Source organism: Hemiscyllium ocellatum, chromosome 32, assembly GCF_020745735.1.
Source record: "Hemiscyllium ocellatum isolate sHemOce1 chromosome 32, sHemOce1.pat.X.cur, whole genome shotgun sequence".
Lineage (NCBI taxonomy): Eukaryota > Metazoa > Chordata > Chondrichthyes > Orectolobiformes > Hemiscylliidae > Hemiscyllium > Hemiscyllium ocellatum.
Window position 1 is genome coordinate 48,086,892 of NC_083432.1, and position 25,927 is coordinate 48,112,818.

Sequence of the window (25,927 nt, forward strand, 5' to 3'; positions counted from 1 at the left end):
CCTTAAGCTCCTTCCACCTATCGCATTCCCAACAGCTCTCACCTAGTCCCTCCTCCCTACCTTTTATCCTAGCCTGCTTGGCACACCTTCCTCATTCCTGAAGAAGGGCTTATGCCCGAAATGTCGATTCTTCTGCTTCTTGGATGCTGCCTGACCTGCTGCATTTTTCCAGCAACACATTTTTCAGTACTGATTCATCAACTGAGCGAAGGTGGTACATGGTAATCAGCTGGAGGTTTCCTTGTATGTTTAACCTAATGTCATGAGATGTCATGGGGCCTGAAGTCAATGCTGAGGACTCCCAAGGCAGCTCCCCACCTGACTATGTATCCACTGTGCTGCCCCCTTTGCTGGGTCTGTCCCTGCCGGTGGGATAGGACCTATCCGGGGACAGTGATGGTGGTGTCTGGGACGTTGTCTATTGTGTATGATTCTGTGAGTATCACTGTCGGGCTGTTGCTTGACTAGTCTGTGAGATAGGTCTCCCAATTCTGGCACTAGGCCCCTTATGTTGATGAAGAGGACTTTGAAGGGTCGACAGTGCTGTTTCTGCTATTGTCTTTTCTTGTGCCTTGGTCGATGCCTGGTGATCCATTTGGTTTCATTTTCTTTGAAGCTTTTTAGCAATTGCTACAACAGACTGGCTTGTTAGTCCATTTCTGGGGTCACCTGAGAGTCAACCACATTACTGTGGGTCTGGAATCACATGTTGGCCAGACCAAGTGAAGATGGCAGATTTCCTTCCCTGAAGTTCATTAGTGTATGAGATGGGTTTGAAAGACCATTGTTTCAGTATGATTCCAGGTATTGTGGTGGTGGACGGTAATTTAAAATCCCTACAGTGTGGAAACAGGCCCTTCGGCCCATCAAGTCCACACCATCCCTACGAAGAGCGTTCCACCCAAACCCATTCCCCATCACTCTACATTTACTCCTGACTAATGTACCTAACCTACACATCCCTGAACACTATGGGCAATTTAGCATGGCCAATTCACCTAATCTGCACATCTTTGGCCAGTGGGAGGAAACCGGAGCACCTGGAGGAAACCCACTCAGGCACTGGGAGAATGTGCAAACTCCATACACACTGTCGGCTGAGGCTGGAATCAAACCTGGGTCTCTGGTGCTGTGAGGCAGCAGTGCTAACCACTGAGCCATCACAAATCCATAATAATCCATAAAAAGCAGAAAATCCCTTGAAATGAGGAGGAGGAATCAGTCCTTTGAGCTCAGGTGTTCAAGACAGTTGAGATATTTTGATAGAGAGAAGCTGATTGGGTCAGTACCTCTCAAAATAACATCACTAATTCACAAGTCATGGGAGATTGCTACACAGAACTCCATACCAGGTACTTGGATTGCAACAGTGACCCCTCTTTAAAGTATTCCTCATTTGGCTATAATTTGCTTCATAACAGTGATTACACAGGTGGTACAGTGGTTAGCACAGTGGTCTCACAACGCCAGGGACCTGGGTTCAAATCCATCCTTGGGTGACTGTGTGGAGCCTGCACGTTCTCCCTGTGTCTGTGTGGGTTTCTCCTGGATGCTCTGGTTTCCTCCCACAGTCCGAAGATGTGCAGGTTAGGGTGGATTGCTCATGCTAGATTTCCCCATAGTGTTCAGGGGTGTGCAGGCTAGGTGGATTAGCCATGGGAAATTTGGGGTTTTGGAATAGAGTAGGGATCTGCAACTGAATGAGATGCTCTTCAGAGGTTGGTGTAGACTTGATAGGCTGAATGGCCTCTATCTGCACTCTACCTTTGGTTCACTGTCTATATATTATATATCCCACAACACCAGGTTATAGTCCAACAGGTTTATTTGGAAGCACTAGCTTTTAAAGCGCTGCTCCTTCATCAGATGGTTGTGGAGCAGGGCCATAAGGCACAGACACCAAAACCTGCAACCCATTCTAAAAGATGAAAGACTTAACAGCAATCTAGGTTTGTTCAATAAAGCACTTCAGTTGCATGACACTGAAGTGTCCTGTAAATGTTGCTGTGAATTCTGTGTCTCAAGGTCCTGCTCCACAGCGACCTGATGAATGAGCAGCGCTCCAAAAGTTAGTGCTTCCAATTAAACCTGTTGGATTATAACCTGATGTTGTGTGATTTTAAACTCTGTCCACCCCAGTCCAACACCGGCACCTCCACATCATTGATATGTTATTTAAAATGATATCTGTTTAATGATCATAAACATTGAATTTTTATTTTTTCCTTCTCTGGAGCAGACTGTGAGTACTTTTTGGGTGACGTTCTACAGGGTGAAAAGCTTAGCAAAAGGGCAAAAGATATAAGAGAAGTTCTACTGGACGGCTTCCATCTGATCAGATCCAAGTAAGTGCAATGCTTGATGACAAAATTATTTGTTGCTCTCTGTGAGTAATTCAGTGTCAAAGAATCCCTACAGTGTGGAAACAGGCTATTTGGTCCATTTTAGACCACTCTAAAATTTGAAAGCTTTGTGATGATGCAAAATCTGTCTTCACCAGAGAAGCCACAGTTTTACCAGGTGCCATTAGGTAGAGAAATTGGATGGGAAGATTTTTTTTTATTCATGTGATGTGGGCATTGCTGGTTACCAGTGTTGAGCGACCACAGTCTATGGGAGTCAGGTACACCTACAGTGCTGTTAGGGAAGGAGTTTGAAGATCTTGACTAGCAACCAGGAAGGAACAGCGATATATTTCCAAGTCAGGATACTGCAGGAGAACCTCAAGCTGGCTGTTTTCCAATGAATCTGCTGCCCTTGTCATTTTTGGTTGAAATGGGGGGGTCTGGCAGATGCTGTTGAAGGAACTTTGGTGAGTTGTGCTGTACATTTTATAGATAGTACAGATTACTGCCATAGTGCATCAGTGGTAGAGGGAATGGATGTTTGTGGGTGTGATGCCAATCAAGTGGGCTGCTTTGTCCTGGATGGTGTTGTAATTGCAATTATTGAGGCAAGTAAGGAGTATTCAATCACATTCCTGTCTTTCACCTTTGTTGATGGTAGACAAGCTTTGGAAAGTCAGGAAGGGAGCTCATTGCAGGACTCCCAGCTTCTGACCTGTTCATGGAGCCATAATATATGACAACTGGTAATATATAACTGGTTCTGTTCAGTTTTTGATGAGTGTCAACCTCCAGGATCTTTATTGTGGTGAATTTAGTGATGGTTATGCAATTAATGGTGCAAGCAGGTAGTGAGGTTTTCTTGCTGCAGATAATTATTGCCTGGCACTTGTATGGTGCAAATGTTACTTCCCAATTATCAGCCCCAGCTTTGAAGTTGTCCAGGACTTGCTGCATGTGGGCACAGATTATATCAGTATCTGAGGAGTCAAGAATGCTGATGTGCAGTCATCAGTGAACAATGTTCATCCCTACTTCTGACATTTATTTTAATGATGGAGAAAAGGCCACTGAAGCAGCTGAAGACATGAGGACTGAAGTAACTCCTGCAGAGACATCCTGGGGCAGAGAGGATTGACCTCCAACCAAAGGCATCTTCCTTTGTGCTAGCTGGAGCTCCATTTGATGGAGAATATCTCCTGATTCCCACTGACTTCAGCTTTTTGCTGAGGCTGCTTTATGCTGTTGAATAAAGTAATGGAAATGAAAGGGTTAATCTAGGAGTTAAGCTGAAGACTCACCCACGCATATACACAGTCACTGGATCAGCGTTATGCTATTCTGGTTGGGAACAATAATATCTCTGTCTCCGTGTTACCGTCAGTACAATATAAGCTGGTATGTAGTTGGATGTAATAAATGCCATATTCTCACTCAAGATAATTGCCTATTCTGACTTATGTGTATCTATCTGTATGGGTGGCACGGTGGCACAGTGGTTAGCACTGCTGCCTCACAGCGCCAGGGACCTGGGTTCAATTCCCGCCTCAGGCGACTGACTGTGTGGAGTTTGCACGTTCTCCCCGTGTCTGCGTGGGTTTCCTCCGGGTGCTCCGGTTTCCTCCCACAGTCCAAAGATGTGCGGGTCAGGCGAATTGGCCATGCTAAATTGCCCATAGTGTTAGGTAAGGGGTATATGTAGGGGTATGGGTGGGTTGCGCTTCGGCGGGTCGGTGTGGACTTGTTGGGCCGAAGGGCCTGTTTCCACACTGTAAGTAATCTAATCTCTTAGCACAAACTGCAAAGCAGCCCCTAGACAAGCATCGAGGTAAGATTTATAGCAGCATAACCTGTTAAAACAGGTGCCACTCTTTGTCAAATGCTGCCTTGATTTTGAGCTTGGTCTGTATTCACCTCCACAGTTGAGTGCTCTCTTGTCCATGTTGATGAAGCCAAGAACTGAATGGACCTGCTGAAATCCAAACTGAGCATCAGTGAGCAGGTTATTAGAAAAGTGCTGCTTGATAGCACACTCCGATAACACTTTTCATCACTTTGCTAATGATTGATAGCAGACTGGGGTGGATTTGACCTTCTTTTAAAAATAGACAGAACCTACCTGGGCAATTTTCTGCAGTACCAGGTAGATGTAGTTGTACTGGAACAGCTTGGCAAGAGATATGGCTAAGGTTTGGAACAGGCGTCTTCAGTGCTATTTCTGGAATGTTGTTTGGGCCCCATAGTATTTGAAATATTAATGGCATACTACTGTTTCTTCCCTGTAATTGGAAATGTAACATGGCAGATACATTTTTTTTTAGATTAGATTACCTACAGCATGTAAACAGGCCCTTCGGCCCAACAAGTCCACACCGGCCCTCTGAAGAGAAGCCCACTTTCCTATATTTACCCCTGACTAATTCACCTAACGCTACTGGCCAACGCTACTGGCAATTTAGCATGGCCAATTCACCTGACCTGCACATCTTTGGGCAGTGGGAGGAAACCGGAGCACCCGGAGGAAACCCACGCAGACACAGGGAGAATGTGCAAACTCCACACAGACAGTTGCCTGAGGTGGAAATTGAACCTGGGTCCCTGGCGCTGTGAGGCAGCAGTGCTAACCACTGAGCCAGTGTGCCACCCCAAAATCTGGCTTGACATCTCGTGCTTCCTGCTGCATTGCAGGTGCAGCACACCAAAGGCCATTCAGCCCATTTAATCTATGGTGTTTAAGCCCCACTTGAGCCTATTTCTCATCCTGAATCAATAATTTCTTCCTCTGCATCATCAGTATTTGATGCACTTCTCCAGATAGTGGGAGGTGCACAAAATTCAGGTGAAACTCCTTTTATTTGTTCTTGTTATTTTTAAACCTGGGGCCATTTTATTTGCGTAGTGCAAAGTAGATACATCTTGGCAATGTTATTACCCCTAGTAAAGCCTTTCATGAACTGAACAGGTATCTTGGGTCACCCGTCTGCTATCTTATGAGACAAGTCTGGTTTTTAGCCCTTGACAGAAGTCCTGCAGCTCAGTGCCACTCATCTGACCATTACTCAGCTTTTCAGTTTTGCTTTAAGTTTCCTGGCTTATGGCTGATTAGCATTTCCAAACCTTGTTCTAGTGACAGATTTGTGTGACGAGCAAATATGTTCAAATCTCTGAGTAAAGCCCATGGCAAGCTGGGAAGGAGTGGATGGGCGTGAAGATTGTGTGACAACTGAACCATATCATCTGTTGACTTAAGCGCAGAAGGCATGTCAGACCGAGGTCAGCATGGGTGCATGTTGGGTATTACAGAACCCAGCTAAAAATGTGTTGCTGGAAAAGCGCAGCAGGTCAGGCAGCATCCAAGGAACAGGAGATTCGACATTTCGGGCATAAGCCCTTCTTCAGGAATCCTGAAGAAGAGCTTATGCCCGAAACGTCGAATCTCCTGTTCCTTGGCTGCTGCCTGACCTGCTGCGCTTTTCCAGCAACACATTTTTAGCTCTGATCTCCAGCATCTGCAGACCTCACTTTCTCCCCTATTGCAGAACCCAGCAGTGCAGTGACACAAAGTCCCAGTCTTCTCTTTTTCAGATGTGATCGGTGAATGTAATGTTTGGAATTAAAACTTGGATCACATATCTACAGTAAGATGAAAAATTGTTAAGATATGCAATGCAACCCATTGATGGGCACAAGTGCAGAATTCAATCCCAAAGGCAGCCAAATGATCCCAGGACATTTAAACAGTTTAACTCGTTTTATCATTGAATTGGTGCCTGTGATTCTCCCCACAAACTACATGTCCACTGCCTTGATGAGCAGTGCCACAGGAGATTGGTTAATTGGTTAAAATATTCCAGTCTTGCTGCTCTTGCCTTTGGAATCTTTTTTCTCGGACAATATTAAAATCCATTTCCACATCTGCAACAGAAGCTGCTGGTGAAAATGTAATATTTTTTCTTTCTTGGGATGTGGGTGTCGTTGCAATGGACAGCATTAGTTGCTCATTCCTCATTACCTGAGTCACACAATGCCTGGCTTCTGAGGGTATTGCAAAAGGCAGTTAAGAATTAACCATAGGTCTGGAGTCACATGTAGGCCAGACAAGTTAAGGACAGCAGATTTCCTTCCCTACAGGGCCATAGTGAATCAGATTGGATTTTTACAACAATTGTTGATAGCTTCATGATCACCAGACTAACTTCTTAACCTAGATTTATCAATGGAGTTTAAATTCCACCACCCCTATTATGGGATTGTTCTAATGTGTCCAAGTCATTAGCTCTGGTCTCTGAATTGCTAGTCTAGTGATCTTATTGCTGTGCTGCCATCTTTACTTCATTAAAGCTCCCCCTACCTTCCAATCTTTCCTTTATGTACATCCATTGAATTGTTCCTTTTACATCCTGGGGAGGGTGGCCTGGGAGAGGGAGAAATTAGACTAGCAATAAATACTGCTGTGCTGTTATGTCACCATCATTGTAAAGAATCTACGTCAATCCGAAGGAGCTATTCCTGGGTGGCTTTTGGCATCACTGTCTTTGCAGACAGGGAGGAGGGGTCAGGTACCTTTCCACTGCAACACCACTGTCCACGTGCTTCAAACACATTACTGACGTGAAGATGCAAGTGGTACTGTCAACCTAAAATTGATACTTAACATCAGAATGCATTCTTCCTATCTGATTTCTTGTTTCTAATTTTAAAAATATCAGAAGTAATGGACGTCTAGATTAGTATCATTGTTCCGTATCACATTTGCAAGACCTGTGTGGACCTACTTAGGTGCTGTTTTGTAGAAAATAGCACAAACTAAGGGAACCTTTCAGCGAACTGGCTTCAATTGCAGAATTTCACTTCAACAGCAAGTCCCAAGTACAGTTAGCCAAATTCATCTGTTAACCATCAACAGCACTGTAAACACCTTCTGAATTTATAAAGGGTCAAAACTTGAAGAATTTGAATGTTGATTGAAATATAGAAGGAATTTGATATTGGCACTAGTGAGTGATTATAGACAGGATAAGTTTGGGGTGGTTTTTGTCTTATAAATACATTCAGTTGAGCCTTTAGTAAAATAAAATTTTAAAAATGAACAGGCTTCCATATTAGCAGACTTTGCTCCAACAATAATAGCACAGAGAGGTTCATAGCCTTTTCCCATAAGAAGGCTCCAGTTGGGCTGAGGCACTTTAAGCTTTTGATGGTTTCTAGTGTAAGTGTTGTTAAGCAATTTTCACACCGACATTGTGGAATGTTTGCATGAATGATGCAGCTTGCAATTTATTTTGTTTTATAAAGGTACAATTTAGTTTTGATTTCCAAGTCTTTGGAGAGGGTTCAGAGGAAGGATCCCAGGGGCTGGGGTGGGCTGCTAACCAACAAAGCCATGAAAAGAAGCTGTGTGAGCTCAAACCGCTGATTGGGGTGGGGGAAGAAATTGATTTAAGAGGAAAAATAGTGCAGCTTCATTCAAAACCATGGTAAAGATTTAAAAGACCAATCTAAAGAATACATTGCTTGTCTCTCAGCCAACTCGGCTGCACAACTTGATGTTTGATTTTTCATGCCAATTTGTGCTTGAGGTGAGAGGTATTCGTGCTGAGCAAGGGAGTATAGTTGGTATTCATTATCAGTTAATCCCTTTAACTAGCAATAAGAACTGTGGTAATGAGGTTGTTGACTTGCTTACTGAGCTGGTAAGTTTATTCATCAGTAAGCCTCCAGTGAAGCGCTGCTGTTCTGTCCCGCTCGCGATTTCTGTGCCTGGTTTGCTGAGGTGGATGGTGTAATTTCCGGTTTTGTTTCTTCGTGCTTGGTATGTGGGGTCTAACACTACATGCTTGTTAATGGAGTTCTGGATTGAGTGCCAGGCCTCCAGGAATTCCTGTGCATGTCTTTGTTCAGCTTGTCCTAGGGTGGATACATTGTCCCAGTCACATTGGTGTCCTTTTTTGTCCATGTGTATGGACACCAGTGATAGTTGGTCATGTCTCTTGGTGGCTAGTTGGTGTTCATGTACCCTGATGGCTAGTTTGCTTCCAGTTTGCCCTATCGAATGTTTGTGGCAGTGGTGGAATGGTGACGCAACGTCTGCAAACAACCTCAGCAGTTCAGTGAGAAAATCAACAACTGCATCCACAAACTGAGGTACAAATCTCCTCAAGAACTTCAAACTGTGGTAATCCCTATTTCACTGAGAAATATCCTTTCACTCTTTAAAAATTGAAAGTGGAATAGTTTGAAACCGAATAATTTGCTCAGTCAGTTGTATAACTGCAAATCTAATAACGATGGTAAATTTCCTTGAGGGAAGATGGATGAGACCTTTCCATTTTCAAATCTCTTGATCATTCCTTGTCGAATGATTCACCAACTTTCTTGCATTAATCTTTGTATGTGAACTTTCACTCGAGATAATTCAGAAATTCAGATAGGCCAAACCCACAGTCCCTAATTTGTCTTAAATGGATGTCTTTAATTTTTTTCTTGCCAAATAGGCATCCACCATGTTGGACAGGTGTCATTGCTTTGTTTTATGGTAGCAAGCTTAACTTCAGGCAATGGATTATCCCTTGGATGTAGGGAATGTGAGGAGGTGTAAAATTAAAAATAAATGCTTACAAAATATGTTTGTGGTGAGTGTCATTTTGATGAGAAGAGGAGAAACACTTGTCCAGTAATCCTCATGCCAAATTAAATGATACTGGTCAGTAATACCTTCCTTACACCAAACTGGGCTGTGTTTGAACTGAAGCCAGTGTTCCTGGTTTGGTGAGAGTATTTTGAGTTGCCTGGTGTGTGTCAGAATGGTCTAATACCAAGGAGAAAAGGAAAGTGAGAATGGGGTTTCTCTTGGAAGAAGGTCTCTTCATCTGAATCCTTACAACACATTAATGGTCATGCCTCACAAACCTTATTGAATTCTTTGAGGATGTGACAAAACACGTTGATGAAGTTAGAGCAGTGGATGTGGTGTATGTGGATTTTAGCAAGGCGTTTGATAAAGTTCCCCATCATAGGTCATTCAGAAAGTAAGGAAGCATGGGATACAGGGAAATCTGGCCATTTGGTTACAGAATTGGCTGGCCCATAGAAAACAGAAGGTGGTGGTAGATGGAAAGTATTCAGCCTGGAGCTCGGTGACCAGTGGTGTTCCGCAGGGATCAGTTCTGGGATCTCTGCTCTTTGTAATTTTTATAAATGACTTGGATGAGGAAGTGGAAGGGTGAGTTAGTAAGTTTGCTGATGACATGAAGGTTGGTGGAGTTGTGGATAGTGTGGAGGGCTGTTGTAGGTTGCAAGGGGACAATGACAGGATGCAGAGCTGGGCTGGGAAGTAGCAGATGGAGTTCAACCTGGAAAAGTGTGAAGTCATTCACTTTGAAAGATCAAATTTGAATGTAGAATACATGGTTAAAGGCAGGATTCTTGGGAGTCTGGAGGAACAGAGGAATCATTGGGTCCATATCCATAGATCCTTCAAAGTTGCCATACAGGTTGATAGGGTTGTTAAGAAGGCATATGGTGTGTTGGCTTTCATTAGCAAGGGGATTGAGTTTAAGAGGCGTAAGGTTATGCTGCAGCTCCATAAAGTCCTGGTTAGACCACACTTGGAATAGTGTTCAGTTCTGGTTGCCTCATTATGGGAAAGATGTGGAAGCTTTAGAGAGGGTGCAGAGGGGATTTACCAGGATGCTGCCTGGACTGGAGGGTATGTATTCTGAAGAAAGATTGAGGGAGCTGGGCTCTTTTTCATTGGAGCGAAGAAGAATGAGAGGTGACTTGATAGAGGTGTACGAGATGTTGAAAGGTATAGATAAAGTGGATAGTCAGAGACTTTTTCCCATTGTGGAAATGTCTGTCATGAGGGGACATAATTTTAAGGTGATTGGAGGAAGGTTTAGGGGAGATGTCAGAGGTAGGCTCTTTACACAGACAGTGGTGGGTGCGTGGAATGCACTGGCAGCAGTGGTAGGGACATTTAAGCGACTCTTGGATAGACACACGGAAGATAGTACAGTGAAGGGTATGTAGATTAGTCTGATCATAGAGTAGGATAAAAGACCAGCACAACATCGAGGGCCGAAGGGCCTGTACTGTGCTGTACTGTTCAGTGCTCGATGTTGTAGCACTAAAATCCCTGCAATGGAGCAAGAGTTGGAACAGTTAGCTGCTTTTGAAGTGAATTGTTTTTGATTTGTCTTAAATGCTTCTTTCTTTCTTTCACAGATATCACCAAGAATTTCAGTTGAAAGGTAAGTGAGGCAGTCACTATGTTCTGTGGTTTTGAGATGCTTCTGAGTTCATGCTCCATGTGAAGAATGCTGTGGATGAGAGCTGTTACGTTCCTTTACCTTGCCTGAGCTTTGGGATCCAGGAATGGCTGATTTGAGTGGATTGTGTCGAATTATTTTTACTCCCAAGGCTTCATGTTTTTAAATGTAGGTAATCAGGCATAAAGAGGAGGCACACATTGTAGTTTCACTTCTGCTATTAAAAGTCCAACTCACAGTTAGGTGGGTATTGAGTGGTCCCTGGAGATAGTCGGTGTATTAAGGAGGGGTATCATAAGAGAAAGTGAGGACTGCAGATGCTAGAGATCAGAGTGGCGCTGGAAAACCACAGATGGTTTTCTGCAGCATCTGAGGAGTAGGAGAGTCGATGTTTCGGGCAGAAGCCCTTCATCAGGAAATGGGGGGGTGCTGAGACATAAATAGGAGGGTGGGGGTGAGGCTGGGGAGAAGCTAGCTGGGGGGGTGATGGTGATAAGTCAGAGGGGAGGGTGGATGGATAGGTGGGAAGGAAGATGCACAGGTCGGACGGTTCAAGAAGACAGTGCTGAGTTGGATAGTTGAATCTGGGATGAGGTGAGGTAGGGGCGATGAGAAAACTGGTGAACCTGATGTTGATGCTGTGTAGTTGGAAGGTTCCAAAGTGGAAGATGAGGTGTTCTTCCTCCAGGTGTCAATTGGCTTGGATTTGGTGCTGGAGGAGGTCCAGGACTTGTGTGTCCTTGGTGGAGTGGGAGGGGGAGTTGAAGTGGTCGGCCACAGGGCGGTGTGTGTGTCCCAGAAATGTTCCCTGCAATATTCCGCAAGTTGGCATCCTGTCTCCCCAGTGTAGAGGAGATCACATCGAGAGCAATGGACACAGTAGATGAGATGTTTGAGTGTGCAGGAAAATCTCTGCCGGATGTGAATAAATCCTTTGGGGTCATGGATGGTGGTCAGGGGGGAAGTGTGGGCGTAGGTTTAACACCTCATGCGGCAGCAAGGGAAGGTATTGGGAATGGTTGGTGGGGTGGGGCATGGACCTAACGAGGGAGTCGTGGAGGGAATGTTCTCTGCAAAATGCTGATAGTGGTGGGAAGGGAAATATATCTCTGGTGGTGGGGTCTGATTGTAGGTGGCGGATATGGCTGAGGATAAAAGATATCATCAGAAGCTGCTGGAAGTGAGTTGGTGTTTGATCATAATGAATATTCGGTTTCATTGTGGGGAGTGTCTCAGACAGTGTATCTTGTCAGCAAAGGTGACAAACCTGCAAATTCACTTCCATCCTGTTGTGCACATGTCCTTGCTGTCTTGCTAAGCAAATACTAATCTTCGATCTCTTCACAGTGCCTTTACTTTCAGCCTCCCCCCGAATCTGGGCCTGATGTAATTGCTCACCTGTCGCACTCCATTGTGAATCCTCACCAAACCTTGCCCAATCTGACATCTCCTCAATCTTCAGTGCAACTCCAAACATGACACCAGCACTTTTCTGATACCTGTGTCCCCCTTTCCTCAGTTAGAAAACTCAGGTCCTCAGTCTTGGAGAAACGCTGTCTCATTTTTACTGTATCAGTTACAAAAGGTAGAAATGACAAAAAAAGCTACTCTACTCTACATGGATTAATAAATGGTTGTATGTCTAGCAACCATTTCTGCATTGGCATTGGCCAAGAAGTGAGGAAAGAGACACTTCACGGTTATTATCCAGTAGTTGTAGGAACATTGGAAAGTGGACATGTTGGGGGTCTGAGATACACTGCCTGGGAGGGTAGTTGAGGTGGATAACCTCACAACCTTTAAAAAGTATTGGATAAGCTCCTGAGGTGCCATAACATCAGGAACATGGGCCGAATGCAAGAAGGTGACCTTAGTGTAGGTAGTAATGTACTTTAGTTGGTGCAGACTCGATGGGCTGAAGGGTCTCTCTGTACTGTATGATTCTATGATTAGTTGCATACTTGCAACCTTGTGAAATCGGTGTTGGCAAGAGTAGTTGACTGTAACTTGTCACAGAGTGCGAAACTCTCCAAGACAGTCCTCTTCACTCGATGTTTTTCTGCACTTGCATAACTAAACAATGTCTCCTGTTCTGTGGGGGGACATCATATGAAGAATGTCAGCCTATGCCCATTGTGGAGAACTCAGGAGCTCAATCCTCCCAAAGGTGTACATCATAACCTGTAGGATTGGACACTCTGGCAGCAGGAAACATGTTTCCGCTGATGGGTGAGTGCCGAACCAGAGGACACGGCTTACAAATACGGGGTAGGCCATTTAGGACAGAGATGAGGAGAAACTTCTTCACCCAGAGAGTGGTGGCTGTGTGGAATGCTCTGCCCCAGAGGGCAGTGGAGGCCCAGTCTCTGGATTCATTTAAGAAAGAGTTGGATAGAGCTCTCAAAGATAGTGGAATCAAGGGTTATGGAGATAAGGCAGGAAGCGGATACTGATCAGGAATGATCAGCCATGATCATATTGAATGGCGGTGCAGGCTCGAAGGGCTGAATGGCCTACTCCTGCACCTATTGTCTATTGGTACCAGAAGATCAATGGCTCCCTTGACAGTTAGACACCTGGTGAAAGAGCACAGATAAACACAGTGGTGACAGGAGCATCTGAAAGTGTACATCCAAACACCTTATCTACTGTGTCCATTGCTCTCGATGTGGTCTCCTCTGCATCGGGTAAACAGGACCCCAACTCATGGAATGTTTCAGGGAACATCCCTGAGACACACGCACCAAACAACCCCACTGCCCTGGGGCTGACCACTTCAACTCCTTCTCCCACTCTGCCAAGGACATGCAAGTCCTGGGCCTCCCCTACTGCCAAATCCAAGCCACCTGACACATGGCGGAAGAACTTCTCACTTTTGCCTTTAAGATCCTCCAATCACACAGCATCAACATCGATTTCACCAGTTTCCTCTTCTCCCCTTCCCTCAACTCATCCCAGATCCAACCCTCGAACTCAGCACCACCCTCTTGAACTGTCCTACATGTCCATCATCTTCCTTCCCACCTATCCATTCCACCCTCCCCGCTGACCTAGCACCATCACCCCCCACCTGCATTTAACTATCGCATTCCCAGCTACCTTCCCCCTCCCAACCTCACCGCCACACTCCGATTTATCTCTCAGCCCCCCACCCTTAACCCCCCCCACATTCCTGATGAAGGGCTCATGCCCGAAAAGTTGATTCTCCTGCTCCTCGGATGTTGTATTATCTGCTGTGCTTTTCCAGTGCCCCACTTTTCGACCCTGATCTCCAGCATCTGCAGTCCTGTCTTTCTCCTGGCATCTGGAAGTGTCTGTGACAGTGGGCACAGCACTCTCCAGAATCTGATCAGGGGCACAGATGCTGATCCGATTTGTCAATGAAGCATTATTCACGGCCACTCTGCAGTTCTTCACTGTCAGACACCTTCTGAGCACAGGAGGCAAAGGACTCCACCTCCAACTCCAACATTTATGGAGAGGTATCACAGCTCTGTTCTTTCCATTTTAAGAAACCGATTATCTTTTGCGTGTTGGTTCTCCATATACACTGTCTCAGTGCATGACCTTGTAGACTTTGTCCAGGAGCAGCATGTCATCTGTTGCCGTCTGCAAGTTGGTAGAGGGACCAGACGTAGTTGTCTGACATTTCCTAATCTCCGGTAGAGAAAGAATTTGATCCCTTCTGTTCCAGGAGAGGGAGAATGGTGAAATCATGTGTTGGCACCTCTTAACTGTTGACACACACACACACACCAATCAGCACCTGACCTTTTCCAACCACTGCAGTCTGCCCCTCATCAAGGCCAGACGGATGACCCTGTGGCAGGGCCCATTGTAACCTGTCGGAGCCTATTGGTCATGAGGAAATGAAATGTGCCAGCAGACCACCATACCTCTGTGCTGAATCAACAGGATAATGCCATGTAGGAATGCCAGAGACAGGGAAGCAAAGCTGAATGTATGTCTAGCTGTGTTTACTGCGAGTTACATGCCATTAAACTCTATTTTTGAATACCCTGTCGGTATTCTTTTCCTGATGGAAGCTATTTAAGTGTTAACGTGCATCCCAAAATATTCATACTATCCACTGTTATAATTTCTAAGTTGCGTTCCACAAAATAATGGTGACCTGCTCCCCACCCCACACCCATCCACTTGTCGTGGTGGGGTTTAATATTGGGCTTGTGCTTCACTTGTTTAAAAACACAAAGTGCTGCCCTATAAACTCTGCAGCCTACTGTGCACAGGACATTGCACATGTACGTGTTTTCTCAGTAAGGAGGAAGAAACTGCCAAGCTTTGACCAATCACTCGCTTCACACGCATTAACAACTTTCATCTGTTGCTTAAATTACTATCACATGGTTTGGCAGTGGTGCTCCAAATGAAATTCCTGTCCATAAAAATATTAACTTGTTGAGCTGACATTTGGTATGCCTCATTTTGTTGAGGTTTTGAAATATTATTCTAATTTTGGGTCACCGCTTTTGCCAGGAAGGTCAAGTAATTCAACAATAATTGCTCCCTTTTCTCCCTGCCTCAAGTTTGCTGTAATTTTTGGACAATGTACAAATTTTTGAGTTATGCCAGCACTCTGACTAATTCAACACAGTAAGTTTTTCAATCAACATGCTTTATACAATGTTAAAAAACTTTCTTCAAAAGGGGATTACGGCTCGATGATGAATGGTTTATTGCAATAGAGGACATGGAAGCCTAATGGTTCTTGCACTAAACACACAGCCTCAGGTTGTAAGTTTAAACCTCTCAATGGGTGGCTCTGAAATTGAATTAAAGAAATCTGTTAATTTGCGGAATTGACCACGAATGTGTTTGGGCTATCATAAAAACCTAATGGGCTCATTTAAAGCACTTCAGGGAAGGGAACCTGAACAGAGTCCAACCTCCATGTAACTCCAGTGGTGAGCTCTTGTCACAATCTGGGTAATTCTGGATAGGCAATAAATTCCATACAATGTCTGAAAGATCCAACTTTTATTTAGCATCAAGATGTTGATGGGAAGGGATCTTGTTTGGGCATAATTCAAGACTCCCATCCTACCCTTCCAGTTGACTTTAAAGTTCACTTTAGAGGTGAGGTTAGAGTCTCCTGTTAGAACTCATTAGTACAATGGTCAAGGAAGGCAGTAGTTAATGGAGCAGGCTTTACCCTGGCTGTTTACCATGATCATGGCATTAATCTTACTTTTGGATTTCCTGCTCTGTAAGAATGTGAGCATGATGGCAGTTGAGTCGCCAACAGAAGGTTGCTTATTTTAAAGGAATCCCAAGAGCAGTTCAGGTGACTCCATTTTGATCATTTTAATTTGAATTGAACCAAACAGGAGAACAAATGTGATAGTGTGGGTGTTATGTCTCGATGTAGCATCCCATAGTTGTGTCGCCCTCCAGATTCTGTAGGTGGGAGAGAGGTCAACATTACAAAACAAACCGGGTGTGGCTGGAACTGTGAACATGGTAGGCAGCAATGGAGCTCAACTCACTGTTTCAAAAGGTTTAGGGCAGGTGAGATGGTGGCGTCTCCACACCACTCAGACTCTACGTAGTTTCCACTTGCTGCTGTTCCTCACCCTCCTCACATTCTGAACAGTCAATGTGGACCCACATCCTCATTTTAGGATCATCTTGGACTTTTAAATATTCAACAATGGAGCATTATTGACTCTCTTGGATAGAAAATTTGAAAGATCTCTCAATCCTCTGTGTGACACAATTTCTTCTCTTTGCTATCCTAAATAGCATAAGCTATTGTTATCCTGAAGTGTTAACCCCTCTCCCACCTCCATCCCCCCCGGAGACCTGGTCAGTGTGGTGAGAAGGTAGGCAGGACATGGACAGTCCTGCTGTTGGCACCAGAAGCAATGGCTATTTTGCGGCCCTCATTGGGAACTATGCTGGTGCTGGGGTCAGGCAGCTAAGTCAGTATCAGCAGTGATTGCTGTAATTGCTGGCACTATGCTGAAAGCCAATAGGCAGGAGTTTTTCACTTAACTGCAATCTCCAAGCTACCAAAGAACTGACCAGAGAACAAGGGCCAAGAAATTGGCAGCTTTCACAGTTCATCATCCTTTCGGGCTTTCTGCTGGGTTCCAAGGTAAAGGGGGAGCGATTCTCAGAGATAGGAAGAAGATGGTTGTACTACTTGCGTATATAAGACAAGATGGAGGCTGCAGGGGAGGTCACCCTCATTCAAACCACACAGGCATATGGCAACAGCCTCTTCTGTCTACCAAAGTGACTGATCCTTGCTTCGCGTGTAGCAGCATGAGCATACGGAGGGCTGTTGCATTTTCTGTCAGAAGCAGGGCTGTATCTCAGAGAGGTGAGAGTTTAGATTAGAGTGGTGCTGGAATGCACAGCAGGTCAGGCAGCATCCAAGGAGCAGGAAAATCGACATTTCGGGCAAAAACCCTTCATCAGGAAAAGAGGCAGGGAGCCTCCAGAGTGGAGAGATAAATGGTGGGGGTGGGGCTGGAGGTGATAGGTCAGCAAAGGGTACAATAGGTGAATGGGGGTGGGGCGTGGAGGTGATAGGTCAGCGGATAGGTGGGAAGGGAGATTGGCAGGTAGGACAGGTCATGGGGACAGTGTCAGAGAGATGTCCATCCATCTATGAATCCCACTTGAGTTTAACGAGAAGGCATAAGCTTGTGGAATTTGTGCCCTCCATGTGATTTTTCTCTCTGGAGAAGCTATTACCTTGAATCCCATGACCATGATGGCTCTCAATGCTGGCTGAAGACCTTTTGGAATGTACATCATCTCCGTTAAAGTGAAGGCCTTGAGTCAGACACTAGGCTTCTTGTGGGATTGCTGATAAGCTTGGCACGGCTACTGCCTTGGTGAGGACAGGTGCCCAAAGGAGAGCACATGTAAATACAGGGTGACTTGGTGACGGGATACATATCCATTGACAGAGATGTGGAGGTCTGAGTGCCACTTGGGTGAGGAAATGGGAAAGGAGTTTACTGTTATTAATTAGAATAGAACCCCTACAGTGTGGGAACAGGCCATTTGGTCCATCAAATCCACACCAAAGAGCATCCCTCCCAGACCCAACCCCTACTCTCTCCTTGCATTTCCCATTTCCAATCCATCGAGCCTGCAGATCCCTGGGCACTACAGGGCAATTTCCCGTGGCCAATTCACCCAACCTCCACATCTTTGGACTGTGAGAGGTAACCCACACAGACATGGGGCGAACATGCAAACTCCACACAATCAGTCGTCTGAGAGTGGAATCGAATCCGGGTCCATGGTGCTGTAAGGCAGCAGTGTTAACAACTGGGCCACAGGGCTGCCCCAAATTGTGTTCTCTCACTCCAAATCACACTGAGGTAGTCGGAGAACAAGGGTCCTGCCACCCCCTAAGGCAGTGTCACGTCATGTCATGTTCACCAGCCCACCAGTGCAGAGAGACCCCTGTCTGTCTGTGCACGTGTGTCTGTCAGTCAGTGTATGTATGTATGTATGTATGTGTGTGTGTGTGTGTGTGTGTGTGTGTGTGTGTGTGTGTGTTTAAATCTGAGGCACACCATCAATAAGCTGAAGTAACTGGGGGAGGTTGAAGGCCAAGGTCTGAGCCACATGTGACTCCAGACTTGCAGCAATCTGGCTGATCTTTAACTACCCTCTGGGCAACAATGGGTGGGCAGTAAATGCTGGCCTACCCAATGATACCCACATCCCATGAAATAATGGATTGCACGGTGGCTCAGTGGTTAGTACTGCTACCTCACAGCACCAGGGTCCCAGGTTCAATTCTAGCCTCGAGTGACTGTCTGTGTGGAGTTTGCACATTCTCTCAGTGTCTGCGTGGGTTTCCTCTGGGTGCTCCGGTTTCCTCCCACCGTCCCACCGTTATGCTAAATTGTCCATAGTGTTAGGTGCATTAGTCAGAGGGGAATGGGTCTGGGTGGGTTACTCTTCGGAGGGTCGGTGTGGACTTGTTGGGCTGAAGGGCCAGTTTCCACACTGTAGGGGATCAAATCTAATCTAAAAACTTCCAAACAGGCTGCATCTACCACTGAGAAGGACAAGGGCAGTAGACACCTAGGAACACAAATAACTCCATAGAGACCAGTATCCCAACAGCAAGTCACCCTGTATTTACATGTGCTCAGTACGTGACAGAGCTGGCTCCTAGAGTGAGCAGAACCTCCAACACCCCTGTTTATATCTGTCAGCCAGGACTCCCTGATTGGGGCTGTTAGTCCAGTCCAATCAGGGAACTCATAGTCTCTGAGGTTCACCTGGCTGACCTCGTTCCAATCATTATAAACACCATCTTCAAACTCCAGCCATGTAGTATGCTTGACTTGGAGCTGTAATTACCATTCCTTCACAGATCACAATTACAGCAGCTTCCTAACTGCGGTATAGGGGTTCCTAACCCCCTTTCCCAATGGATGCAGCAGCTCCAGAAAGCAGCTCCCATTCCTCTTCCCCAGGGTGATTACAATGGTCAGTGACCTCCCTTTCTCCCCATGAAACAATTCTTACAAAAAGCTTGACTCAGCGACTGTCTGTTGGCACATGAAGCTGTTCTGTTGTCCTCATGGAGGTGGCTTAACATCACCCTTCCCAGAGAAAATGGCAATGAATACTTAATGAAAGCAAAATACTGTGGATACTGGAAATCTGAAAGAAAAACGAAGTGGGGCAGGTACGATGCTTCCTGCAATGATTCCATTTCATTCTCCCAGTCCCTCTCTCTCTGTCACATCTATCTGTCACCTTCCACCACATTGCCTCCAACATGACCTTTCTCCTCACCAAGAATCCCCTGAGTCATTGACCGGGCCGTCTGTTGTGTCCAACTCCTCTTCCACATTTCTGTCCTCACTCCTTCCCCTTACTCCAGAACAATGATAGGTTCTCCTTGTCCTCACTTACCAGCCCATCAGTCTCTACGTTCAAAGGGCCGTCTTTTGCCATTTCCACCACACTTGACCATTCACCTCCTCCTTCTCACTGTCCGAGTTCCCAAACACGCTGTCCAGATGGACGCCACGTTTTACTGGTACTTTTATTCAATCTAATACACTGCATCCTGCTGCTCACAATGCAGTCTCCAATACATTGGCAAAATCAAACACAAACTGGGTGACTGCTTTGCAGGATACCTCCACTCTATCCACTGGACCTTGCCTTTTCAGTTGCTTGCCATTTCAATAAACCACCTTGCTCTAATGCTAACATTTCCATCTTGAGCCTGCTGACAGTGTTGCAGTGAATCTCAACACAAGCTGCAGAAGCATACGCTCATGTTTTGCTTGGACACCTTACAGTCTATAGGAGTCAATATTGAATTCTACTGCTTCTAAGCCTGACTTCTGTCTCCATTGTTCCCCCACCCTTCCCTGGCCATGTCTTGTTCATGTTGTGATGGAGTTACTTAAAGCTGAGTATGTTCAAACTCTGGTGTTTCATAGCTTCTTCCTGGAACTGTCTGCAATTCCAGTCCAAAAGTTGAAGTCACAAATAACTTAAACCTCCAGAGTTCTAGATACAGGGACACTGATATGAGTGTTGTATGAGTAGTGTTTTAGGCTAATGGGATTATACTTTTACCGTGTTTAATTCTTTGAATTTGTGTCACAAGTAAATTGTTTAGTTTATTTTATTTTCTTTTATTCATAAGCTTCTGTTTTATTGTGAAAGCAAAATTGTTTCACTAACAGACCAGTTTATTAAAGTGAAAATAAATAAACGTATCCTGTATCAAGCCAGGTTCCTGTCTAGGATCTATGTTGTTTGGTAATAACTTAAATTCCGATCGTAACTGTGTTTTGGAGACTTTGCTCTCAGCCTATGTTCTCCTTTTTCACTCCAACCATTTGCACCTATTTTACATCTCTATAACTCCTTTATCACCAGCAGCACTCCCTTGACCTTTGCTCCAGGCACACTCACTACCTGCTTAACTCACCACTGCCCCTCTTCCCCGTTCCCCTTAAAACAACGATTGATGGTCGCGATTGACTTTCATATTTTGCGGGCGTTAATTGTTTTTGCGAGTTTCGAAATTTTTGTCAGGTCTTGTTCCACTAGTACAAATTTATTCCTAATACCATGATGGAATATCAGTTTTCATTATTTTTAGTTTTAAAAAATGTCCCAAGTGAGTGAAATTTAGAAGGATCCCAGCCAAAAGGCTGAGTTCATCCTGTGGAGGCCAGTAAATGGGATAATATGTTACGGCTGTAAATTTGATGGAATGTTGGGACTGCAGGAGATGAAATAGGCTACACAAGTGGTTTTATCAACTGCTGCCAACAGGCATTAGAAGTTTGATTAGTGGTTTCTAAGGAACAAACATGTGTTTTGTTGGGTTTTCAAATCGGTGATTTATTCCAGTCGCCTCATCATTATTTTGGTGTTACATGCTAGCAAACCTGTATTTACAATGTACCACTGTGTTTTTCTGCTGACCTGTAAATTTCTTTGCCCTTGAGGCTTTTATTAACAGGATGGGGGAAGAATTTTTTTTAGAAAAAGCTTTTTCCAGTTGGCACATATTTCAGGCAATAGCGATATGTGGTCAATCTACAGTGATGATGTGGAAGTGCTGGTGTTGGACTGGGGTGGACAAAGTCAGAAGTCACAGAACACCAGGTTATAGTCCAACAGGTTTATTTGCAATCACAAACTTTCGGAGCACTGCCCCTTCATCAGGTACAACCTGTGTGCTTCCTTCCGCTTCACCTGACTATAACCTGACTTTTGGACTATAACTTGGTGTTGTGTGACTTCTGACCCTGCTGTTACAGAGTGGTGTAGCGTGCAGTGTATCAAGAAATGGATTCCAGTTTTTCTGTGTCCTGGGACAGTAATTATAATTAATTGTACCCAGATCTATCCCTCAATCCTTAAGACCTGTTCCCAACCGAACCTGTCAGATTACCTTACCTTTGCAAGTCATGATTTGGAGGTGCTGGTGTTGGACTGGGGTGTACAAAGTTAAAAATCACACAACATCAGGTTATAGTCCAATAGGTGCTAGTGCTACCAAATAAACCTGTTGGACTATAACGTAGTGTTGTGATTTTTAACTTTGTCTTTGAAAGGTATAGGATTCTTTTATTAATTGCTTTTTAGCATTTGATTCCACATGGAAAGAAATAATTGATCTATTATGTTACTTTTGAAGCTAGTTCAATAGATTTGTTGTACTCATTTAACTCCGATGAACTAACACAACTCAACATGCCTCAATCTGCACAGTCAAAGAAGTGGGAAAGGAATTTAGTTCCTTTGGGAAATGGTGGAGATCAACACAAAGGTGCTGATCTGTAGGTTTAATTAGAATTGTTTTGGCCCAGGTTCACTGCTTTTCAGTGCAGAATGTGTGTTTAAGAAGAATAATTCTGCAACTACATTTATAGAAAAGGTTCTTCATTTTAGAGATGGGGTGTGGAGATACTATTTTTCATCTTGCTGGACATTGTCTGTGGGATTAGCGAGTGGGCTCTGATTGCCTTGACCAACCAATCAGCACACTCTCTCCTCATACAATGTGAATTGTTCCTTTTTGGGATTTGGTATTCTTGTCTCTGTCCTGGTAAGAGCAAGATCTGTTTAAAAATGCAACACATTGTTAGCCTTTTTTAAATCTTTGTTACAAGTAAAATTCCTAATCTCTTTCCTCAGCACAGGAGCTCTGATACACATGTCAACTTGTGTGCCGGGAGCTTCTTTCGGGCAAATCTGAGGACACAGATTTGGTGTTGAGCTGCTTTTTTTGAGTGAGAATATTATCATTGTGCGATTTCCTAAACTCTGCTTTGAGGACATCATAGTTTGATATTAACCATGGAGCCTGATATGACCTGTGCTATATATGTTTTCTTTAATATAACGTATTTGAAAAGACTAGACATTACAGTCAACCATTTAATGATTAAACCATTTCAGGTTATTACCATTGGGTACCTTATTTTATGATCCAGCAATGGAGGTAGGATTCTCCTATCACTCCTACCCGATTGTGGCAAACAGTCATAGAATTTTACAGCATGGAAACATACTCCTTGGTCCAACTCATCCATATCGACCAGATATCCTAAATAAATCTAGTCCCATTTGCCAGCATTGGGCCCATATCCCTCAAAACCCTTCCTAAATGTCCAGATGCCTTTTAAATGTCGTAATCATACCAGCCTCCACCACTTCCTCTGGCAGCTCATTCCATGCATACACCACCCTCTGCATGAAAATGTTACCCCTCAGGTCCCTTTTAAATTTTTCCCCTCTCACCCTAAACCTATGGCCTCTAGTTGTGGACTCCCCTACCCCAGAGAAAAGATCTTGTCTATTTACCCTATCCATGCAGCTCATGATTTTATAAACCTCTATAAGGTTACCCCTCAGCCTCCGACGCTCCAGGGAAAACAGCCCCAGCCTGTTCAGCCTCTTCGTATAATTCAAACCCTCCAACCCTGGCAACTTCCTTGTTAGTCTTTTCTGCACCCTTTCATGTTCAATAGTACCTTTCCTATAATTGTAAAAGTTATCAATGATTTAATTCCTTTTTTGACTTTCTGCTGTCTGCATGACAGGATAGATATTCTACCTTTTGTTTCTTAAAAGTCACCTAAAAGTGATCTTTGGTCAGCATTGACCATGTGACCAATGCTGCAGCTTTCTTTATTATGACTGTGCAGCTCAAAATAGCACATTCTACTGCACTAATGAGAATTCTTTTAAATTTCCACTGGTCAGCAGCTCCTGTGGCTTTGAGTGAAGGGGACTGTTTGCATTGAACTGCGGTTGGCAGAGCTCAGTGGATCAGTGCCTATAGCTGATTGAGTTGAGACGTTCATACACTCCAACCTCATTGTCAATATCTCTTGACAAATAGTGGGGAAAAGACATTATTATTTAGACCCTTTTATGGCATCTATGAGATATTATGGAATTCTAGTTATCTGATTGTTGTGTTTCCCACATCTGTGCAGAGCAAGGATTTGTGTGCTTATGGCCAGATAACCTGTTTTGGTTGAGTGGAAATTATTGGCCAGGATCCCAGGGAGAATGACTTGCTCTTCAGAATGATGGAACAGGATCCACTGTTCGGATGGACAGAGTCTCAGGAGTTAACACATTCTGTGACATACAGCAGCTCTCGCAGTGTAACACTTTCCCAGAGTGAAGGTAAAGTTGCCATAGTGCCAGAGGACCATAGGGCTGCTCTCTCATTAGAGGGAGTTGACCGGTGGTGATTTAATCTGAGGGTCACCATGCCTCAGGTGATCAGGTGAGGTTGAGGAGGTGTGACCTTCGTGGTGACCTCAGCTGTTGTGTGAACTGAGCCCATGCTGTAGCTGTCACTCTGCATCACAAACCAGCTGCCTAGCCAACTGAGCTAGCTCGCCTCCCAAAACCAGCGTCCAGTTGGTGGTTTACGGCCTGCAGCTTCGGGTTAAAAGTCTGGTGCTATACCGACTGAGCTCCTCAGGCGAGTGTCCCCCAGTGTCACATCAGACCCTCCAGTGCTTGGACTGGGCAAGGAAGATTGAATTAAATGGAATCCTGAAAAGGCATATCTCTGACCAATATTATCATATTCTTGTGAATTGTTCAATATCATTTGTAAATGTTGCACTAAATCTGTATAGCACCAGGTAATGGCAGGAGGCCATAGATTTAATTTTGCTCTTCAGCCTGAGTGTTTATCCAGTGCCTCTGCTTTGAGCTAACTGCCAAATGTAACTTGAACAATCTTGTCGGCCTTGGAACTTTCTAGAATCAAACCTGCAATGATTTCCACTTGTATGAGGTTTTTTCCTGTGACAATGAGCTCCCCAAGATCACAGCATAGAAAATGGACATTCAGTGCATCATGTTTGTGGCAGCTCTCTGAATGAGCTTCTCACCAAATGCCATCCTCTTCCCTTCTCTCTGTAACTGCATTTTGTTCGTTTTCCAATGATAATCCAATTCCCCCCCCACATCCTCCTTGATTAAGCTTGCTTTCTTGCACTGAATTCCACTTGTTACATGAAAATAATTCTTTTCCTCATGTCACATTTGGTTTTACTGATCATTCTAACGATTTGCCCTCTCATTCTCAACCCTTGTGTGTGTGTGTGGGAAGACTTATTTCCCTACTTACTCTGTCTAGACCCCTCATAAGTTTGAAAACTTCAATCAGATTTCCACTCAGCCTTCTCTTCAAGAGAACACTCCCAGCTTTTCTCCGTAATCTTCATAACTACAATTCCTAAATGCCTGGACCAATTGCTAAACTTTTCAGCTTCAGCATCTTGCAGTGGGTGTGAATGAATTGCCAGATCTCAAATGGAAGGGGGAAGAGAGTTAAGCCAGTAAGATTCTCTCGGCTGCAGAAACTCTGCAGTCATTATCTTTGACTGAAAACCCATTTGGTGCATTTTTGAATCCAGCTGTGTGACAACTTCACCCTCTTTATGAAAAGGTCAAAAACATCAGGCAAAAATGCAAGACAACGACGTGAGGGCTGAGAACTGACAATTGGAAAGTTGAGACCTGTCTGGATTGCAGTCAGCAATATCACAAAAAAAACATTATGATTTCAGGATATTAAAGAATAACAGTATTTGTGAAAGTGATCTTTATGTGTTATCTGGCCACTGTAGTCACTCAGATGTGTTTTGCTAGACAACATATTTCAGTAATGAAAAGTTGGCTCCCTCCCAGTAGGTTTGGCAGAGACTCCCAGTGAATCTGCTGCTGAGAACACTTGTCTTCACTGCACTGCCCTCGTTTGCCTTGAATGCCTCTAATAATAACACTGTTAAATAGGTCAAGTATCCAAATGTGGATGGTATTTAACCCTCTGAGCATTTAGGTTTCAAATGCCAAACTCTTCTGATTGTATCTGGAACAATTCAATGTTGCAGCAGAAAGATGTTTGTAATGTGACGGCTGTATGAAGACTTATCGAGAGAGAGGTTTCACCTTGATGTGCACAGCCTGATAGCGGTCAAAGCAGGCCCAGCTGAGGTGTTCAAGACAGAATGGATCATTACCTTAAAGGGAAGGAAGAGTGAGAACGTGATCCGATTGCATTGCTCATTTGGAGAGCTAGCAGAAACACAACGAGCCAAATGGTGGGGTCTTTGCTGAATTTATTTTATTCACTCGGGAATGTGGGTGTCTTTGGCTGAGCCAACATTTGGGAAGGCAGCAATGGATCATCCAATTAGCACTTCTGGATGAAGATTATAGACTCCCTACAGTTTGGAAGCAGGTCATTTGGCCCATCGAGTCGACACTGACCCTCTGAACAGCATCCTGCCTAAAACT

General features: G+C 44.5%; 1 protein-coding gene across 1 annotated transcript in view; it reads left to right on the forward strand.

Moving 5' to 3' along the window:
• The window catches only part of LOC132830871 (src kinase-associated phosphoprotein 1-like), a 369,860-nt gene that overhangs the window by 12,919 nt on the left and 331,014 nt on the right, over positions 1–25,927 (forward strand). Inside the window, exons 2-3 of the mRNA XM_060848771.1 lie at positions 2,240–2,345; positions 10,572–10,597. Coding sequence (XP_060704754.1) covers positions 2,240–2,345; positions 10,572–10,597 — 132 coding nt within the window. The remainder of the gene's footprint in view (positions 1–2,239; positions 2,346–10,571; positions 10,598–25,927) is intronic.